General features: G+C 36.9%; 1 protein-coding gene across 1 annotated transcript in view; it reads right to left on the bottom strand.

The window, feature by feature from the left end:
* Positions 1-22,964, bottom strand: part of LOC101020164 — a 447,873-nt gene that overhangs the window by 229,407 nt on the left and 195,502 nt on the right. The window contains exon 3 of the mRNA XM_031665674.1: positions 5,424-5,495. Within this exon, the coding sequence (XP_031521534.1) occupies positions 5,424-5,495 (72 nt within the window). The remainder of the gene's footprint in view (positions 1-5,423; positions 5,496-22,964) is intronic.

Here is a 22,964-nt window from a genome sequence, read left to right as displayed (position 1 = left end):
AAAAAGCCACAAAGGACATTTTTTCTTTTTTTAGTAAGGAAGAGAAGCAAGCAAGCACCAGAATTTAAGGCAGGAAGGCACAGGCCAACTCTATTGTTTTGTGCAAATGCAGTCTGGCTTATGATTAGGACTGCCCTTGTCCGTAAAGCTGCTAACCCGCAAGCCTTGAGGGTAAAAGACGAACACCAGCTGCCAGTCTTTTGGTTGTACAACAAGAACGCCTGGACAACAAGAACTCTTTCACTTTTTCTGGATTAGTTCCATCAGTGCTTTGACCTTGAATCAGAAATTACCTTGCCAGTAAAGTGCCTTTAAAGTTCTTATGATATTGGGCAATGCCACCAGCCACCCAGAACCCCATGAGTTCAACACTGATGGCGCAGAAGTGGCCTACCTGCCCCCAAACATCACATCTCGAATTCAGCCTCTAGACAAAGGAGTCATAGGCAACTTTAAAGCTCATTATGCATGGTAATTTATGGAAAAGATTGTCAGTTCTATGGAAGAGAACCCCAATAGAACATCATGAAAGTCTGGAAGAATTACACCATTGAAGATGCCATTGTTGCTACAGAAAAAGCTGTGAAAGCTATCAAGCCTTCAACAATAAATTCCTACTGGAAAAACTGTGTCTAGATGTTGTGTATGACCTTATAGGACTTACAACAGAGACAATCCAACAAATCATGAAAGAGATAATGGATATGGTAAAAATGATGTGTTGGAGGAGGGTTCAAGATATGAATCTTGGAGAATCTTGGAGTTAATAGACAGCACACAAGAGGAATTGATGGAAGGAAACTTGATGGAGGTAAGTGGTTCCAAACCAGTACCAGGTGATGAGGAAGAAGATGTAGAAGTAATGCCAGAAAACAAACTGACATTAGACAATTTGGCAGAGGGGTTTCGATTATTCTAGAGTCATTTTGACTTATTTTATGACATAAATTATTTTGTGATATGGGCACAAAAATTAAAGAAAATGGTGGAAGAGTTGTTACCATATAGAAACATTTTTAGAGAAATTAAAAAACAATTGAACATAAGTTAGGAGGTATTTTCATAACTCAAGTGTACCTGCCTCTCTTGCCTCCCTTTCTACCTCCTCCACCTCTTCTACCTCAGTCAACTGAGACAGCAGGACCAACCCCTTTTCTTCCTCCCCTTCCTCAGCCTACTCAATGTGAAGATGAGGAAGATGAAGAGCTTTATGATGATCCTCTTCCACTTAATAAATAGTAGATATACTTTTTCTTCTTTATAGTTTTCTCAATAACATTTTTCTCTCTAGCTTACTTTATTGTGAGAATACAGTATATAATGCATGTACATAAAATATATGTTAATTGACTGCTTATGTTATCAGTAAGGCTTCCAGTCAACAGTAGGCTATTAATTAAGCTTTTGGGGGATCAACATTTCTAAGTGGATTTTTTACTGTACCACTCCTAGCCCCTGCATTGTTCCATGGTCACTTATATATATATTTGGTCTTCATCCTTGTTTCCTGATATATAGCTCTTATAACTTTTGGAATCTCTAGAGTCATAGGAGCATCTAGTATACAAATAAGATGACCAGGGGCTGGTCACAGGACAAACCAAGGCATGATTAGAGGGTTTGGATTTTTGCCCACCCCTACAGCTTTACGGGAGAGAATAAAGGCTGGAGGTTAAGTTGATCACTAGTGGCAGATAATTCAATTAATTGTGACTATATAATGAGGCTTCCATGAAACATGAAAACCTAGAAGGACTGGGTTCAGAGCTTCCAGATAGCTGAACAAGTGGAGGTTCCTGGGGGGGTGACACACCTAAAGAGGGCATGGAAGCTCTGCACCAGTTTTGTTGTTGTTGTTGTTGTTTTTGTTTTGTTTTGAGATAGACTCTCACTCCAAGCTGGAGTGCAGTAGCATGATCTCGGCTCACTGCAACCTCTGACTCCCAGGTTCAAGCAATTTTTGTGCCTCAGCCTCCCAAGTAGCTGGGATCACAGGTATGGCCACGCCCAGCCTGCACCTGTTCTTCAATGCTGTCCCCTCTACGTCTCTTCCATTTGTCTGATCACTGATATGTAACCTTGGTAATATTCTTTATAATAAACCAGTAAACATAAGCATTTCCCTGACATCTATTAGCTGCTCTAGCAAATTAAACTCAAAGAGAAGATCAGCTGGGTGTGATGGCTCACACCTGTAATCCCAGCACTTTGGGAGGCCAAGGCAGACGGATCACCTGAGGTCAGGAGTTTGAGACCAGCCTGGCCAACATGTTGAAATCCCATCTCTACTAAAAATACAAAAATTAGCCAGGAGTGGTGATGTATGCCTGTAACCCCAGCTACTCAGGAGGCTTAGGCAGGAGAATCGCTTGAACCCAGGAGGTGGAGGTTGCAGTGAGCCAAGACTGTGAATTGTACTCCAGCCTAAGTGACAAGAGCGAAACTCTGTCTCAAAAAAAACAAAAAACAAAATAAAAAACAATGTCCAGGCACGCTGGCTCACGCCTGTAATCTCAGCACTTTGGGAGGCCTAGGCAGGCAGATCATGAGGTCAGGAGTTGGAGACCAGCCTGGCCAACATGGTGAAATCCTGTCTCTACCAAAAAAAAAAATTAGCCAGGCATGGTGGCGGGCCCTTGTAATCCCAGTTACTTGGGAGGCTGAGGCAGTAGAATTGCTTGAAACTGGAAGGCAGAGGTTGCAGTGAGCCGAGATCATGCCACTGCACTCCAGCCTGGGCAAAAGAGCGAAACTCCATCTCAAAAAAAAAAAAAGTAAAAAAGAAGACCGTGGGAACCCTGATTTATAGACAGTTGGTCAGAAGTATGGGTTCTACTACTTGTGACTGGTAGCTGAAGTAGTGTGTGGGGGCAGGAAGAGGACTGGGCCCTCAACCTGTGGGACCAGAAACTATATTGAGGTTGATAGAGTCAGAATTGAATAGAATTTGAGGACACCCAGCTGGTGTCCACTGCAGAATTAATGGCTGGAAAATTGCTTAGTGTGTGTGGGGAAAAAAAATCCACACACATTTGGTCACAGAAGTGTTCTGTGTTGTGAGAGTATAGCAGGAGAATCCGAGTTTGTTTTCTTCTATATCCTTACACTCCTCTTTTCCCCCACCAAAGAAATAGTCAAAACATCTAGAGTATGTCTTTATAACTAGCATATCTAATGAAAAAGAAAAATATTGGTGATCAGTTGGTGTAGACATGGGCTGGAGAATCTTTGTTAATAGAGTTGGATGAAGATAAAATATGCTGCAGTAATAGTAAAGAATAAGTATCTTCATGAGTATAAACAGAGGTAGGAGGCAATGCATTAGCATTAGCAGGGAGAGACATATTACGTAGGAGACAAGGCAAATAATTTCCAGGTAAGTAAAGAAAAATTATGATTGGGTCAGAACTGGTTTTTCTATTTATAATTTTGATAAAAAGCAACCAACAAACAAACAAACAAAAAATAATCTGGAGGTAATAGAGATCAATATTCAGATAACAAAGCCAGTATCTTGGGAATACTTATAAAATAATAGATATCTTTAAAAAATAGACATTTAGCCACAGGTTAACTAGGAGCCTATTTTAGGAGTTTATAAAATGACTACAGAACAAACATGAATAAAATTTTATGTTTTTTTATTTGTGAAAATAACTATGCAAATTTGTTTTAGGTTTCAGAGAATGACAAAGGGAAAGTAGGAACCAAACTCTTTTGAAATGTTTTTATTTCTCTAAAAAAATCATTAAAATGAGTCAGAAGCATACAAATTTTACAGTCAACACAATCTGGAGTATTCTTGATAATAAAATACAAACAAACTCCACAATTCTTTCAAAATCTTCATTTTAATCACATCTATTCTAAATTTGTAAAACCATTTTAGACAACTTTTTCTGTCATCACTGTCGTTGAACAATTAATAAAAACCCACTGATGGTCTCCACAGGAAAAAATATATATAAACACAATGTATTGCATATAATTTCAGAGCGATTACTTATTGTTTTGTATAAAACTTACTCTTTGATCCAAATTTAAGGGCTTCTAGTGTAGAAGAATGTTTCTAACTAAATAAAGTAGGACCTACAAATGGCTTTTGAAATTTGACTACTACAGAAAAAAAGGTAGTTTGTGCCTGGATGACACTGTAAACACGTAGACTTTTCTTGGGCCCTTGATGCGGAGGGGATGGTAGTGGGAGGGGTGGAGAACACAGCTAGCAAGGTGTCTGTATTCCTGTGCCAGAAAGGTCTCTGGAACTCTCTGCTCTTGTTTTTTCTTTACTCTCTCAACTCTCTTACTACTCATTCTCTGGGAGGCCCTGAATAGCACAAGAAGTAAAAACGAGACTTACCTAATAAATATATTCCTAATATACTCACTGTAGTAAACACAGCAAGAAAAGAAAATAACCTAACACATTAAAGATTCTTACAAACTACATAAAACTAACTTACTTTTGTAAACAAATGAAAAGCCCTGTAAATATCAGGATATATTTATTTAACTGTTGCATATATGTGTTGAATAGTCTGAATAACCTAAAGTAATAGCCGCATTTTAAGACACTGTAAATTCCCGGCTTGCGATTAAAACCAATATTATAATCCTAAATGTCATCTTGAGAAGCTCCATGGTTGTAGGATCACAAACATGTATGTTCTAATTGTCAGGCCTCAGAGCCCAAGCTAAGCCATCATATCCCCTGTGGCCTGAACAAATACATCCGGATGGCCTGAAGCAACTAAAGATCCACAAAAGAAGTGAAAATAGCCAGGCCCTGCCTTAACTGATGACATTCCACCACTGTGACCTGTTCCTGCCCCACCCTAACTGATCAGCTGACTTTATGACAATATACCCTCCAGCCCTTGCATTAATGGACTTTGTGATATTCCCCGGCCCTTAAGAAGGTACTTTGTAATATTCTCCCTGCCCTTGAGAAAGTACTTTGTAAGATCCACCCCCTGCCCACAAAAAATTGCCCCTAACTCCACCGCCTATCCCAAACCTGTAAGAACTAATGATAATCCCACCACCCTTTGCTGACTCTCTTTTCGGACTCAGCCCACCTGCGCCCAGGTGATTAAAAAGCTTTATTGCTCACACAAAGCCTGTTTGGTGGTCTCTTCACACGGACGTGCGTGACGCTAATCATACAATCAAACAATTTTCCCTAATGAAAAATTAGAGTAAAATCAGCCATGAGTGATAGCCAAGTATCTTTTACACCAAGTTTATCAAAATAAGCTTTTAGGAGTGGAACAATTTTGATCAACTGTTTTAATATTTCAGAACTGCTTGCAACGGCGGCTACCATAAGTATGCATTTTTTTATGCATGCAACTTACAAGTGATAACTACCCAATGGAGCACTACAAATGTGGTCACATGGGTCTATTTTGCAAGTCACTTACCATATTGTGTATTCCATTCTCTTCTTGTTCCAATCTTGACACTGAGAGTTCTCTTCATCTCAGCAAGAGCTCCTGAAAAGTATTTTTAGATTATAAACATTGCATTTATGCATATACATACATTTCCCCTAAATAATGATCAATGTCTTTTAGATATTTTCAATATTTATTAAGAGATACAGGTCCAGAAACAATCAGCAACTTAGTAGATTATCTCTAAGCACACTTGATTTTTATTGAATGCTGTCAAGGCACCAAAATGTATGTATTCGCCTTTAAAAAGTGTCAAATTTGCATTTATTCTTTCATTCGCAGGGCTAACAGCTGGGTATTACTGTTGTTTTTGTTGTCGTTGCTTTAAGCAACTATCTGAGGTGTTAAGAGGTCCTAATTGAGTAAATTAAACAAACACAGCATTAAGTTTCAAAATCGAAGTGTTAGAACAGATACCTGTTTGATCTGCAGATAACTAATGAGAACAACAGTACATCACAAACACATTTGATGTTATTCCTGCCACAGCATACTTGGTTTGATAAAAAGTATCTCACTCAAGTAACTGCCCAATATATTGCTCTGAGAGACCGAGAGGGAATTAACGATTTCATTCTAGTTTTTCCTGCCCATGTTTTGCAAATAAATGAATACATGGATGGATGGGTTTTTGAAACGCCAGCGATCTGTGTTACAGTGTAGCATCATCATTCCTGGGAGGAGCACGCTGTTTGCAGGGCTGAATCACACAACACAACACAACACAACACAACAACAACAAACCAGGGATGAGTCATTTCAGGCCAATTCACAAATCATTATAGAAATAAGGTAATGACCGGCCAGGCATGGTGGCTCATGCCTGTAATCCCAGCACTTTAGGAGGCCGAGGTGGGTGGATCACAAGGTCAGGAGATAGAGACCATCCTGGCTAACACAGTGAAACCCCGTCTCTACTGAAAATACAAAAAATTAGCCGGGCGTGGTGGCGAGTGCCTGTAGTCCCAGCTACTCGGGAGGCTGAGGCAGGAGAATGGCAGGAACCCGGGAGGCGGAGCTTGCAGTGAGCCGAGATCCGGCCACTGCACTCCAGCCTGGGCGACAGAAGGTAATGACCCAATGACTGACTTTCGAGTTCCACAAAGATCACTTGAGAGACTTACATTTCGATGAAGAAAACAATACAGACATGTCTACAACTAATGATGAAACATGATGCAATGAAGTTAATTACATGAGAGTTCTTTCTTTCTGAATTGAACAGCGTAGTCATCACTGAGATAGAACTCAAGCTTTACCTACATGAAAAATTATCATGTTCAAACATAAAGTGAGAGAGGGAGAGAATAATCCAGATTAAAAGAATAATATGGGTTAGAAGGCAGAGGACAAGTGGGATGGGAGAACCTAAACACTGAATTTAACTTCAGCCCAAATCAGGGAGTGAGAGTAGGAGAAATACATTGATGTTTATAAGGGGAATTAATAATCTCAGTTTAGTGCCTGTTGAATCTGTAGTGTCTATGGGAAATTCAGAACAAAAAGTTCAGGATGAATATCCAAATTCAAAGTAAAGATTGAGTCAGTTGCATGAAGGTGATAACTGAAGATTTGGGAGCATTTGAGCATTCTCTAACCACAGCATGGTAGGAGAATAAACCTGTGTCATGCCTATATTTGAAAAGACAAGCAGCAAAGATAAGAATAGTAGATATGTTCGGAGAAGCAGCAAGGGAACCAAGAGATAATGTTTCTCAGATGTTACAAGAGGGTAAGAGTTTCCTCAAAAAAGAAAGTGGCCAGCATTGTCGATGATGCACGTAAGTAGCAGATTTAGCTTAGAAAGTCATTTGCACTTTTTGAGGGAGCAAGTAGTCTCATGAAGTGGTAGGGAAAGAAATCAAATTGCAAATTGATTAGGGTAAATTGATCAATGCAGGAATTGGTCAAAATGAGTAAGGAATTTAGTGAAAAAGCAGAGTCTGGAAACTTTTCGAGAGAGAAAGGCACATTGGAGAATGAAAGAAGGAAAGCAAGTGTGTCAAAGAATTAACACATCAGTTTAAAAGTTTAACATTTTAATGTGATTTCTCTGTGCTATTTATTAAAGAGGTACATCAATCAAGCCTGATTTTCCAACCAGGATAATTAATGGATAACTTGAAACAACTAAATTTCAACATCTCAAGTTGTCTAATACTACCTACCTAGTAGTCACTAAGAAAGAAAATGGATAAGGTGTGTGGTTTTAAAAAAAAAAGACTATGATGATTAATTTTAGGTGTCAACTTTATTGGATTAAAGACTACCTGGAGAGCTAGTAAAGCATTAGTTCTGGGTGTGTCTAGCAGGATGTTTCCAAAGGAGATTACTGTGTGAATCAGTGGATTGGGTGGGGAAGATCCACCCTCAGTGTGGATGGACAAGGCAGAGGAAAGGTAAATTCTCATTCCCTCTCTCTCCTGGAGATAGGACACCCCTCTTCTCCTATCCTGGTGTCAGAGGTTTTCAAACCAGAGTGACTCCATCATGAGTGAGGGCTAGGAAAATGAGGCTAGGACTTGCTGGGCGGCATTCCCAGAAAGTTAGGTATTCCTAGCCTCTAGATGTTTACAGGCAAGGGAGCAGATTGATAATGTTTACTAAACAGACCCAGACTTAGGAGTGCCCTGATATCCTGTTATCTTCAGAAAAGACGCATTCCTAATTTTGCTTTAAATATCATAATATTGATTCTTGCAAAATATACTAATTAAGAAAATTAATCCTTTATCACAAACCCTTGTAGCAGAGCACATGTCCCCATGATCTTTTTTTTATCCTATACATAAATGAGTATTGTCCCTAGTGCGGATGCGTTTCTCCTCTTACTTTCAGGAACACCCCACTCTATTTACAGAGTAGCTGTACTTTCACTGCTTTACTTTATTAATAAACTTGCTTTTGCTTTGCATGGCGGACTCGCCCTGAATTTTTTCTTGTACGAGATCCAAGAACCCTCTCTTGGGGTCTGGATCAGGACCCCTTTCCTATAACACTTGGACACCAAAAATTCCAGGCTCTCCAGCATTTGGACCCTGGTATTTGCACCAGAGGCTCCTCAGGTTTTCAGGACATCAGCCTCAGACTGAGAGTTGCACCCTCGACTTCGCTGGTTCTGAGGCTTGAAGACTTGCACTGAGCCATGTGACAGGCATCCCAGGATCTCCGGCTTGCGGATGGCCTGTGATAGGACTTCTCAGCCTCCATAATCACATGAGCCAACTCACCTAACAAATTACTTCTCATGTATCTATCTACATATGTATCTTATTGATTTTGTTTCTCTGGATAATGCTAATATAAATAACTTCACATTTTAAAAATATTTTTTGATAAAAGATGTATACTCATGTGAACAGAGGCTTACAAAGCTCTGAAACTCGATCTCATTATAAATCTTTCCAAAGACTATTATAGGACAAACCATCAGGAAAGGGGAAAATAAGATATTTCTGCCTTTTTATTTTTTTAGACACTAAAACATGCATTTTTCTCACATGGAAAGTAATGGTGTAAGTCCACAAAGCATTTGGGAAACAAATGCTTTCCACCCAATTAATCTTCAGAAACAGTCCTAAGACTATTTTTCGAAGGATATAATGGCTGCTTACATAGTAGACAACCTGAAATTGATGTTCTACAAAATAACTGGATAGCGCTCTTGGTAAGTGTCAAATTCTTGATGCACAAAGAAAGATTGAAGAAATGTCAGATTAGAGGCAAAGTGCCTGACAGCTACCTGCAATGTTGGATCAGGGATTGGATCCTAGACTGAGGAAATAAGTTCTCAGGGAGACAACTAAGGAAACTTAAGTAGGTCTATAGATTAGTTAATAGGATGGTTTCAATGTTAATCTTTTGTTTTCAATAACTGTTCCCTGATTATGTAAGATGTTAACCTTTAAGGAAGCTGCTTAAAAACTGTAAGGAAATTTCTGTACTACTTTTGAAACTTTTCATAAGTCTGAAATTATTTAAAAGTTTATTTTAAAGAATTCTAACTTAGGAATAAAATGAATGAAGAACAATTATCTGAAAAGAATAAGGAGAGCCAAAAGCCAAAATCAACAATGTAATTGCAGGTGTCATATTGCCATATTGCTTTGAAAATTGTTTTTTTTGACCAGTTGAAAAATGGCCAAAACTAAGTGACAACAAGAAAACATACCAATAATGCCAGGATCCTCAAGAAATAAATTCTTTGTTTACATGTGAAGTAGCCAGTGTATATCTCAGTAGATAAATTTAAAAAAAAAAAAACAAAAAAAAACAAAAACAAAACAAAACAAAAAAAACCCTCAAAATGTGATTTTCAACCTGCATTTTCATGTGACTCACCTAATGAAAGAGAGATGGTCAAGGCCAATTTTTAAGTTGCCATGCCATATGATTTTGCATTTCGACTCCGTGAAAGACGCTAGTTATCATAAGCAAAATGCCGTCTGTGATTATGAAAATGTTGGTGGAATATTTTTCGTGTTTCCCAGTAACAGTATTTCATAGAATCTGTTATGACAAAGAGGCAAGCAAAGTCCTGTTCAGACATAGAGGAAAGAGGAAACATTTCGATTACCTCCGCAAAGCCTGGACAAACAGCTGTCACCATGGTGAGAATGAGGAAAGGTGTGAGGGAGGAGGGGTCATTTGAAAGTAGTAAAGAATTATGAAAGGCACTGATTGAGGCATAAAGGAGAAGGACATTTTAGGAAGAGAAAAAGCCTAAGCATAGGCATAGGATGGAAAATGACAGGGTTGTTTTGATTATCTATTTCCAATGAGAGGTGGAGGAGCTCCAAATTTGGAATTTCACTGGGTGATAGGATGTGAGGAAAACACTTTGGAGTCTAAAGAGCCTCAGGGCTCCCAACAAATTATGTGTTGCAAATAAACACTAACCTCTCTCACATTTAAGACCAGTTATATTAAATGCTGCTTAATGTATTTCTGTCTCCAAATTCAGCAACATTCCCTAGAATCCAGTATATGAAATGTATGCTTTAGTTGCCATTTCCAAAGTAGTGCTGGCAAATTTCCAAGTGCAGAACTTAAAATAATGCTCTAAGTGCATTGCTTTGTATGTAGCCAATTATTATTCACCTGTAGACTTCTTAAAAGGTCAATAATTCAAGAATCTAAACCAGTATCAAGTTGTCCACAAGGTAATACAACACCGAAAAACACAGCTAACTGGATATGGATTTCATTCTCACAGCAATTGCTAAGGTATTTTAGCAGCATTTGCTTCCCGAAACGCTAGTCTCAGAGTATGTTTATTGGTCTGATGTAAAAAGTATTCTGTCAGTAAATACATTTGGTAAACATTGGGTCAAGCAAGGTTAATCAGATTTCTTTGTCGTAGGAGATACTAAAACCTTGAAAGGCCGGGTGCAGTGGCTAACGCCTATAATCCCAGCACTTTGGGCAGCCGAGGTGGGCAGATCACCTGAGGTCAGGAGTTCGAGACCAACCTGACCAACATGGCGAAACCCCATCTCTACTAAAAATACAAAAATTAGCCGGTCATGGTGGTGGGTGCCTGTAATCCCAACTACTTGGGAGGCTGAGGCAGGAGAATCACTTGATCCCGGGAGGCGGAGGTTGCAGTGAGCCAAGATTGTGCCATTGCACTCCAACCTGGGCAACAGAGCAAGATTTCACCTCAAAACAAAACAAAACAAACAAAAGCAAACAAACAAACAAAAAACCTTGAAACAATGAATGAGAAATAAGGTATTTAATGAAGAGGGAGATAAAACGTACTGTCACACAAACCCAGCAGAAATCTAGTGATAAAAGTGTTCTAGAGCACACACTTTGGAAAACTGTGAACCAAATGCATCTCTGCTTGGCCTCATTTTAAATACGTCAGACATTTGATGGAATAGCTTGTCCAAATATTCATGAAGAAAGAGAAAATTTCTTCTAAACAACTAGATTTCTGCATACTTGTTATTGTCATTACAATGTTTTCAATTAATACCGTCTGTGGGAAAATTTTCTCTACTTGAGAAAATGCCTCTTAGTTTAAAGTAGAAATTGGTGAGAAAAAAAAATCATGAACAGATATGTCCTTTTCTGCCAATTTCTTCAGGGAACAAAAACTAGTTAGTCAACTGGAAGCCTGAGTTTTATCCATCTTATAATATAATTAAATCACTTAAAATAATCAGTTAGATGATAATGAAACACTGCAATAGGAAATCAAAAGCAAATCACTAGATCAGTTTCAAAAAAAGTATAAGAAATGGAGCAGTAGTTTGAGGATATTTATATATTTTACAGTTTAGTTTTCTCAGTCCTACTACATGCCAGTCATAACATGTACATCCATGAAAAATGACTATATAATGCCAACACTTTGGAATTGGTTCACACTTTCAGATATTAGAAGCTAAAAAATAGAATAGATACCTATGCCAATCATGTTGTGGTTCTCTGGCTTGAGAAGTGAAAAGCATATAAATGTCTAACACTAGAATCTGGGGCAGCAGAAAGAATGATACTCAACCAAAAACATTAATATGTCAAACTTAACTTGAAAATGTTAGTACATAGTCATCAGGTTGTTTCTCTAAGAAGTAACTTTTGTGATTGTAAAAGGGATTGAGATTAAAGCTATTTATCGTATCTACCATCACATTTATCATGTTTCTTAATCATGCAAGTGTTAATTAAAGTTTTCTTGGTACTTTCATCAGGCTGCTTACATAATAATTTTCAGTTTACAGCCATCTCAATTGACAAACAGTGAGATTATCCCTTCTCATGTGGATGATCAGAATTGCCAGTCATGGGACAGACACTTCAAAAGAAATCATGATGTATGTTTTAATACAACTTTTTATGTGGGGGATTTATTAGCATCCAAAATCACCTCTTTTTCTTACACAGTTCTGGAGTTAGATCCTCCCAAACAAATAAATTACTTAATTGGGGTAGTCATCTCTTGTCCAGAAGTGACATGTTTTAGAAAGATGTGAGTCTTAAGGCAAATGCTGGATTTGATTGTTCTTACTCCTAATAAGAATGTATCTAACTTCACTCCAACTATCTCTAAGTTGCTATTACATTATTTTTTCTCACGATTTTTGTTAATCTTCACTCTCCACAATACTCAGCAAACTCATGAGGAAGAAAGATTGTTTGACACAGTATGTACACAAAGTTTTTAATAAAGATGAATGATCCGAATAATATAATACTTGATTTCACAATATTGGAATGGTTAGATATAACATTAGAGTACAAAAATAACAGGTTGCTAAGGCAAAATTAGTCCTTTTTTCTTCTCTAAGCAATAAGGGTTTGCCTTTTGCTCGATACTCCCTACCTTGAAAGGGAAGTGCTAGCCTTATGTGGCAGCCACCTGCAGTGAAGAAAACAGTCCTCAGTTTCCCTGCCTGGAAGGTTCTTCCCCCAGATAAAGATGATATTAGCCTCATGTCTTCCAACTTGTTACTCAAGAATTATCCCTTCAGGGAAGTTCTCACCAACTACCCTACCTACAATTGTTGCTAACCTCCTGGGCTCAAACGGATCCTTCCACTTCAGCCACCCAAGTAGCTGGGACTAGAGGTGTGTGCCATCATGCCTGGCTAATTTTTGTACTTTTTTTGTTGGTACAGAAAGGGTTTCACCATGTTGCCCAGGTCTTGAATCCCTTAGCCTAAGCGATCCATCTGTCTTAGCCTCCCAAACTGCTGGGATTACAGGCATGAGCCGCTGTACCTAGCATCTCTTTATCACTATCAACACATGGTATACTTTATCTACTTATATTATTTATTACCTACTTACATAACTAAAATGTAGGATCCACAAAGATAAGGAGTTTTGTCTTTTTCTTTTAGTTCTACATCACCAGCACCTAGGACAGTTCATGACTCATAACAGGTACTCAATAAATAATCATTGAATGACTAAATCACCATCATCATAAAAAAAAAAATCTTCTATGTACACAGATAATTCTGCTAGTTGGTGCACTTTGTTAAATAACTACATATCCAAAGCCCTTTAAAAGTTCAACAGAAATTATTAAATGCTGACATAGGGAGATGTAAGCATTGGATAATCAATAAAATGGATAACCAATAAAATTAATATTGGACAATCAATAAAATGTGATAAAATATGAATTATGATGAATGAATGTTCATGTAATGTGTAAAAACAACTAAAATAAAACACCTTAAAAAAGAATAGTAAAACAAAATGGATATTGGAAGAAAATATTAACAGTCTCTGTTATATCTATATCTCTCTAAATTTTAAACACAGACTCATCTTTTTTCAATGTTTTTTCTTCCTAAGTTCCAATGAGCACACTCAGATTGGTCATCTAGTTATTACATTCTTTATCCAGGTTTTATATTAATTTGCTATTATTTTATTTTATGGCTCGTCTTTTCAACTTGGTTGTAAGTTTCTGGAAGGCAAGATCACGTACAACGGTGGTCCTACAGCATCTAACTCAGGAGTAAATGCACTGCCAGCCTTGATTACACATGTGTTGATTGGTTGACTCATGTATGGTATCAAATATAGAATGTATAGATATTGACATATGGTATTAAATATAGTATCTATAGAAGTAGGTCTCTGTCACCTTCAAGCCAATGAGGTCTATAAAATGACACTAAGGAACCAAGCAAAAGAGATGAGCACTTCCAGCACTTACTCTACAATAATACGTCATTTAGGATATCATGAGACATTCTAATTCAAAGGTTGAAGGAGAAGTCACATTTTACAAACAAAGGACACACAACTATGAAACCAAAGGCACTATCTTAGAAACAATTTTCAAAGACATTTAATTTTTTTATATATCAAATATCAAAATTAGGAAAATGATATTCAACATCATTAATACTTGCACAATATGAAATTTACTTAAAGAAACTTTATTGTCAAACATTTGGGTTATCTTTAAATTTTTGTTATATGTAAGTCTAAAATGTACTTTAGCTAAATTTCTGTATGATCATAGAATTCATAATTTTTTTCCACATCATATATTGAGTAGCTTCCATGCTTAGTCTTGGACTTCCAAAAGGCCAGTGAGTCATACTTGGGAAGTCTGTAGCACAGTTTAAACATGTGATTATATTAGAAATCTGAGAGCACTCTGGTTTTTTACCAGGAGTAAGATCCTTGCAGTAGATTTAAAATACATAACACGTGATGCAGTTTCCAACAGATGATATAAAGCCATTACCAGTATAAAAAAAGTATAAAGCTACTTTTTCCTGAAAGAGAATTTGTGAAGTCCTCAAATAGCAATGACATACAATTTCTTGAAATAATGATATTTAATATACTATATTTGGAATAGCACCATGAAAGTCATAAAACACCTGCCTATCACTCAAAAACAGTGCTCTGCTAATTAAATTCAAAACCTGAAGGAATTAAGCTTACTTTCAAAATTATCTCCTTAGCCAAAAGTTTTGGAGAATAATCTAAACATTGTTCAGGGCCACCGGAGTCTGACAGTCAAAGAGAGAAATCAGACTAAAATGGTAAGGACATTTATCAATAGCAAAAATTGCATGCCAAAACATAAAACAGAAACGAATATGAAAGCTGCATTTAAGTCACGACTGATTTGAGAAGAGTTGTGACTATTTAAAATATGTAAACCATCTTGAATGTTAGTTATTCAGCAATAAATGCCAAGTATTTAGGCATTTAAAGATTTTAAGATGGTCAATATTTGTATTGGCATGTTTAAAATGCTCTCTTTTTAATTAAGGAATGCAACCTTAAAGGCTAATAGTAGAGTGAATGGAGCTATATTAAGTTTTGAGCCACTTAAAAAAATGTAATATCTACTTGTATAATTTTATTTAACACAAATATATATCTACATATATTTTTTAAAAAATTTACCAGCAGTTTATTAAGTTTCATTAAAACATCATATTTGGATAATTAGTGAGATTACATTGAGTAATAGATTAATGTACCATCTTTCAATCTGGGAACATGGTATGTCTTTTAATTGATTATATATGTTTAGTAGATCATATTTCAGCCAACTTTCAGCACAAAACATCAAAGTCAAACAACTAAAATGCCAGTGTATCTAAAAAGCCTTTCTGAGCAATATACTACATGCAAGTAAATGAAATAAAATCCAGAATCATTTCATAGAAATCTTTCAGGATAGACAATCACTTGGAAACTACATCTGCCATAAACAGGAGCAAGGGTATCTTGGGGGAGGGGATTAAGTTAAAAGGGATGATGTCAAATTTTAGATCATACATTCATATTTCGGAGAGAATAAGAAATCGACATGTCATATAAACACCTGCTCTAAATCTAGGTAAAATACATTTCAGAGAAACTTGTTTTGATAACACAAGTTCCTGTTTGTCTCCCAATCAGAATGGTAGCACTAGTAATCTCATATTTTAAAATTCAACTTAATCGGCTTTTAGCTATGTACCAAATATTGGTTGGAACACAGGTGAGATAGTATTCTTTGCTGTATGTTTTACCCATCTTTTGTTTAGGAGGAAACAGTTTTTTAAGAAACAAATTATCTGTCACTTGACGTGTCTTCTTTTCTAGTAGAAAAGGAATTCTTTACTTAAAAAATTGAATTTACATTATTTGTATAAAGTTCTAGCAACTATGTACTTATTCACATAGACTAACCTTCAAAAATTATCTACAATTTGTTTTTACTTCACACTATCACCAGCTACCAATTTACAATGTATACTTTTACTTTTAATCATTTAAGAACTGTTTTATAGAGTTTATTCTTAACAAAGATCAATACAAATACCGTCTATATCCTATATAAATATATTTTCAATAACTGAAATTACAACCTTTGGTGAAACATTACTCCTAAAAACAAATACATTTGGTAAATATATCTTAGAAATTTATTTTAAAAGGTACTTTATGAGCAAAGTATGAGTACACATTACTATGAATGTGTACTATTAATAACTTTCCCACAACCAAACAGTTTAAATTCAGGGTAGCCAAGGTTATGATTCGGGAGAAAATTACAGAAAGAACCTTTCAAATTTTTGCCATGTCCATATTGTTCAGAGGTATCATTCCCAAAACATATTAAATTTTAACTTGTAGTATATATACAAAGTGGTCATTTCAATGTGAAAGAATTCTAGCATTTGCAAACAATAAAAGAACAGATTTTCTCATGTTGCAACATCAAAGCAACCAGCCATTTTGTTATACTGGATGCCCCAGGTTCAAAGGCTTAAATCGCCATATCCTCATGAGACCACCCGGCATTTATTTCTTTTAATATCTCTTGTTGAAAACATGACAGCGATCAGGCACAAAGCACCACAGTGCACTCTACTTTAAATGCCCCATCTTGTCATAATTGTTCTTTTTAAAGAGAAGAGTCCTTAATATATTAATGAGCACTATTGTGAAGTAAAAAAGCCTCACCACAAAGGATGGCCACGTCCCCTGAACTGATGTACATTTCAGCTTAGAAACGAGAAGGGGATTGAAATACTTAAACAAGCAATCAATAGTCACCTCTCCAAGAATGGTGTGAACCCGGGGGGCGGAGCTTGCAGTGAGCTGAGATTGTGCCCCTGCACTCCAGCCTGGGTGACAGAGCAAGACTCTGTCTCAAAAAAAAAAAAAAAAAAAAGTTACCTCTCCAAAAGCAGGATTGTTTAATAATGAGAGAATAAAATATCAGTTTTAAGTTGACATCTTTGTTTAAAACAGTATTTTTAATTCATCAAAGTTCTCATCTCATTACTTTGTACAATACACTTAGTATAATCCATTAGGTATCTTCTGGATTCTGTATTATTTTCCACATGTAAAACATGTACAACTGTGTCTGCCTCTTGTTGAGCTGGATATCACAAGGGGCAAGAACTGGCCTTGGGCATAGTAAAAGGACCCACTGGGGACACAGAAACAGGTCAGTGAAACAAACCACAGTTACTTTTGCACCAACCTGAAACATAGAAAAGGGAAATAATGCTTGTTTTGCTTTGTCTCCTAGTAGCTCCTGGCTAAATGTTTTATAAATATCATAAATGAAGGAATTAGTAGCAAACATTAAGACTAAAAAGTGACTTAGGTAAAATGTTTTACGTATGCTTAGATTAAGTATTTAGAAAAGTATAAATAACTTAGTCTATAATGTTTTCTTCTCAACTAAGTTTTTCAGTTATTTGTACAAAAATCTCATCTCCATGACACTTTCTGTGCTGGGATGCAGAATGTTCAGACAGAGTAAAACATTCCTCTTACAGATGCTGGTGGAACCAATGTTATCCCTGGAGAGATACTATACATGTTCACCAGAACTTCTGATTCAATAATACTACAACAAAACCATGTCTCCATCACACAATTCACCCAAAGCAGCTTTTATTAATTGGGTTGGGGTTAAAGTACATATTCTCCTGAATGCACATATCTCAATAACTTGATCAATGCAATTATCTTGAAAATGAATACAAGCCATGAATACAAAGATAGGAGACATATACGTAACTATTAAAATCTCTGACAGGGTATTTTTCAAAAAAAATAAATTGCTATGAAGTAAGCTATTACTTATACTGGTAGTTGCTAAACAAAGCAGAAATGGGACAGAAAAGAGAAAACAATATGAAAGTAATCACTGAGAGAACCACAAAATTCCAGGAAAAATATCTGAAATTAGTAGCAATCAGGAGTTGAAGGCTGGAGCAAAAATGGCTCCTTGGAGTGGCACGCATAAGAAAAGTGACTTTCCAGGAGATGCTTCTAATTCTGTAGTCTATAGAGGAAGGAATGTCTTCTGCGGGGAGCTGCCCTTGCTCCTCCTCTGTTGACACACATATTTCAGGAAGGTTAAATATAACTCCTTTCTGGAAAAATATCCTATAACCTTCCCAAGAGAGTTAATGGCTCTTGTTCAGTATTTTCAAGAATTTGGGTCGTCATATGGCTGGATTGTAATTATTTACTCATTACTTTTTTCCCCCAGACCAGCACGGGCACTCTCTCAGGGTGAGAACTGTATTTTAATTATCTTAGCATTTCTCAAGCTTAATCATAGTACAGTATTCAAATTTTTCCAATTTTTTGCTTAGCATAGACCTATGCATTTATTCTGTCTCTCCTTCAGAATTTTTAAGGACAATATTCTTTGTTCTCACACTAATGGCAACTATTTTAGACTACATCTGAATTATGTAGAATAAATATATTAACAGCCTTTTATTTCCTTACCTCTTCCTAATAAGTAGAAAACCCAGACTTTACCTCTAACTAATGTACCTTATTTTTTGTAGGCACACGTCCTGGTTCCCTGTTCATGTAACACAGTCTAATTGGGGATTAACATAGTTATGCACCTAGAAATGGTTATCACATCCTCTCTCTATTGTCTCTTAGCCATTTAAACCTTCCAGTTCTAGCTCTGAGGCATTAAAAAAAATAAATAACACAGTTAATGTAGCAAAGTTATTGTTAAACTTTCACATTACCAGAGTGAAGTCAGAATAATATGATTCTCTAAATAAACTTTCTGGAATGACACTGAACTGAATGAGCAGGCTGTTGTAATTCTGTCATTGGACAAAAAATGACATTAACCAGAAGTTAGCCCTCCGATTAGGAGTCTAAAAATAGCTGTTATCCTAACAAAATCAATGACTGTATACTTTTATATTTAAGTATTATATATGTGTGTGTGTATGTACATACACACACCTGCATTTGTATACATATTTGTGTGTATATGTGCACATATACATACATACGCACATTTATGTTTTTGTATACATATCTGTGTTTGTAAATGAGTGTACACACATACAATATACACTCAAATAGAGAAGTGTGTATGTTGGATCCCCACTTGGAGAGACACTCAAACAAGTCCTAACACAGGGTAGAAAGAGGGGAAATAGGATAAGAGAAGAGAACATTTTCTGCAAAAATTTAAAAGCATGTAGAAAGCCAAAAGCAGAGAGAAGGTTTGGTCTAGTGGCAGATTGCTTTTTTCCTTTCATTCTGTATTCTTGACCTACAGACTGAGGGGTAGAGTGGAGGGGAGATGGTGCGAGAGTGGAGGGGAGATGGTGCGAGACTGGAGGGGAGATGGTGAGAGAGGCTGCAGAGGGCTGAGTGTTGATGCTGGACTGCTTCCTTCTTCTGGACACTGTGGCTTTCTCAGAGGTGGTGAAGGAGGAAACCCACAAAAGGGCAGGAATGGAACATAGCTGAGTCCTTTCAATCCTGGGAGCTCAGATGTGGTGCTGGCAGGCCACCATCTGCGGGCCGTGGTTAGAGTGTTGGAGCGCCTGTCTTCATCTGGTGAGCAGCCCCGAAAGCGCCTCTGGTGAAGGCTCTGACTTGATGGCAGTGCCATTCAAATGGCAGCATCGTGAGGTTTCGCCCATGGGCGTTAAAGAGAGGAAAAATTCTCTCTGGTCTGCTTACCAAATTTTTTGTATTTAGAATAACTAGTTTTCTCATCCTGAGAACTAATGACTTAAGGCAGTTATAAACAAAGTATCTGTTTGAAATTCAGAGTTTAGTCTGTATGGCTAGGGGCAACCTTATTTAGCAGCACAAATTATGTCTAAATGTGGAAAGAGACAGGTGGTCAGTGTAGAAAATTATACCAAAAGATCTTTTTCCCTTGGCTGACAGAGTGAGCTCTTTGAAAATGAGGGCGAGCTGGTCAGTTATCAGGGAAAGGTTGTTCAGGGACAGTGAGAAGACAGGGAAATTCTTTAAACACTCTGGAATGCTCTCTAGAGGCGAGAAACAGGGTCTGGTTTTTGCTCTGCTAGGCTCTATTTTTAATCTTTTGTTACTTTATTTTCCACAATAAAATACAATATAAATTGTGAATATAAACTTTTGTTACTTCTTTTGTAATATTTGGTCACACAGTGTGTGTAGCCCCTAATAATTTTCCATAGCAAATATTCATTATTAGAAAAATGTACTACCGACTTCTAAACTTCCTGAGTCACCCTCGCCTCATGTATAAAAGGTGAAAATGATGAGGCCAGCCATGAATGGTTGTTAAATTTGGTATTATGAATATATGCTGTTATTTGGGAGAAGAATTTTGTTTTTCCAATGGCCTGTGAATAATCAGTTTAACTCCCAAACAGTTCAATGTAGTTGGAAAAAGAAGAAAACAGAAATGTAATTTAGATTGTAACATTGAGCAGCAGCAACATACAGCCTAAGATGGGTATAATTTAGATGTATCTAGTGTACTGGGTACTATTGCTGATGAAACTTGCAAGAAGGTGAAAGTAACATATTTTATATGTTCAAGCCTCATGTCTATCTTAGAGATTTAAAACCACAAGTCCTCAGACTGCATTTTTATCTGATGTTATATTGTTAAAGCAAGGCCTTAAGATATGACTGGTTTGGTTGCCTGGAGTATAAAATCAACACAACTAACAAGCGAGTTGGGGGACTAGTCAGTCATAAACATTGGGGTTTATGGAAGATGTTTAATCTCTCAGCTACAAGTGAGGCTGAACAAATGGAGAACAGGAGAACAAATTCCAAAAGGTTGCATGAAATTCTACTTCCAGGGAAAGGCCAGGAAGCAAATCACTATCAAGGAAGAAGCTTTGTGTGCTTATGTAATTACAACGCCCTCACCTGGGCCACAAAAGACAGATGAATCTCCTTTGTGAGTTGGTATATTTTAAACTATATTTGACAGTGAATATTATCCGCTAGATGGAAAGCTCTCTTCATGAACACAGAAAAGCCTAACATATTTCTTCAGACAGAGGAAAACTTTATACCATTGTCCTGATTGATCAAAGTAGTTGCTCTTTCCCTCCAGATATTTAATAAGCAGATGAAGAGCCCGATCACAACAGCTCCTGAAGGAGGCTCTTCTCCATGGTCATTTTCCCCAGCGGATCCTTCTTGTCACTGCCAAAACTCAAAAGGTAGAGGTCTCTTAGCCTCTTGGTGCTGGAATGTGGGCATGTGACATGGCAGTAAGGTGTTTTCAAGCCACAGTAGGATATTCAACCCTCACTGACATTTTAAACCCAGGATTTTATATCTGTTCCCAACTTTCCATTTCTACTGCTATTGCCTTTGTTCATTCATGAGTTCACTTAGGAAATGTCTAAGTATCTACTCTGTTAGACACACATTAGAAAAAGGCAGATACAATCCCTACCTTCATTTTCTTTACAGTCATCTGCCTTATAAAAATAAAAGTCTGATGAAATGGTTGAAAGTGTCAAGATTTACAAAGACCCACCTGGTAGACTACTTTAGCTCAATTTGATATCGTAGCCATTTACCACCCCTTGCTGCCCTCTGAGAGAGGGCACCGTCAGAGGGAAAGACAGGTTCCAAGATGTGCCCAAGATCATGCAATCTTCAGTGGAAGGGCTGGCCAGACCAGATCCCAAATGCAACAAGAAACTGCTCTAGTTCTTCTCCTTCTACACTAGGGCTTTTCAAGTGTTTTTTTGTTTGTTTGTTTTGGTTTGGTTTTGGTTTGGTTTTGGTTTTTTTCTTTTTTCATTTTCCTGGGAGGTCACCATGTCACCTGGAGGAATTTTCAAGTTCTTGCAGATAGTGTTCTGCAGTATTCCTTGTGTAAAGACCAAATAAGATGAAAGATCTAATATACTTAGAAAATTTAAAACATGTGCTTGGTTCTATTGTTTGTTTTTGTACTTACCTACATTTGGGAATTGAAGAAAGGAAGAACTGTTCTAAATATTAGAAAGAAAAGATATTATCTTCATGCTATTAAAGCTTGCACAATCGTTTTTACGCAAGGACAAGTAGATATTCATTGTCAAGAAATTCCTTTACACATCATAAATATATACACATCCCTTTGCTTGTGAATGAAGTTTTTGTGTATCCTTTTTTCTCCCTTAATTAAAATGGAAAATGTTTTGAGCCTTTTGTTACTTTATATTCCACAGATGTTCCAATAAAATTTTTAAAATTACAAAAACAAACACTGATGCTAGTTTTACAATATTTATTTATATAGTGTGGGTGGTCCCTAAAAACTTTCCATGGCCAATATTTGTTATTAGGAGAACTATTTATTATTCCTTACAAAGATATTTAAAGGGGAAAGACACTTTAGTTTGACAGACATGCCTGGATCATTGCTAGTAGCCCTATCTCCATTATGAATAAGATGCTCGTTGGGTTTTTTACTGGGAGGGTACCTAGTTCTTGATATGACTCAAAATCACCAGTGAAGTGGTTTGGAAACTTGATGTATGTTTTGGTGAGAAGTTTTCAATGGGACATGAGAGTTTGTGTGTATGTGGGTGGTGTGTGTGTTTTAGTTTGAATGCTGACAAGTTTGGGGGATTCTGTTTAAGAATATTATACTCTGAACATATATGTTACAGCCCTTAACCCTAGATTAATCATCTGTGATCTTGGGGATATCAGTAAGTTCTTGAATCTGCGTTCATACAAAATGGAAGAGTTGGACATTCTTGCATCATTCTTATC

This window comes from Papio anubis, chromosome 4 (genome assembly GCF_008728515.1).
Source record: "Papio anubis isolate 15944 chromosome 4, Panubis1.0, whole genome shotgun sequence".
NCBI lineage: Eukaryota > Metazoa > Chordata > Mammalia > Primates > Cercopithecidae > Papio > Papio anubis.
The sequence above is the reverse complement of the archived record's forward strand: the minus strand, read 5'-3'. Positions and strand labels throughout refer to the sequence as shown.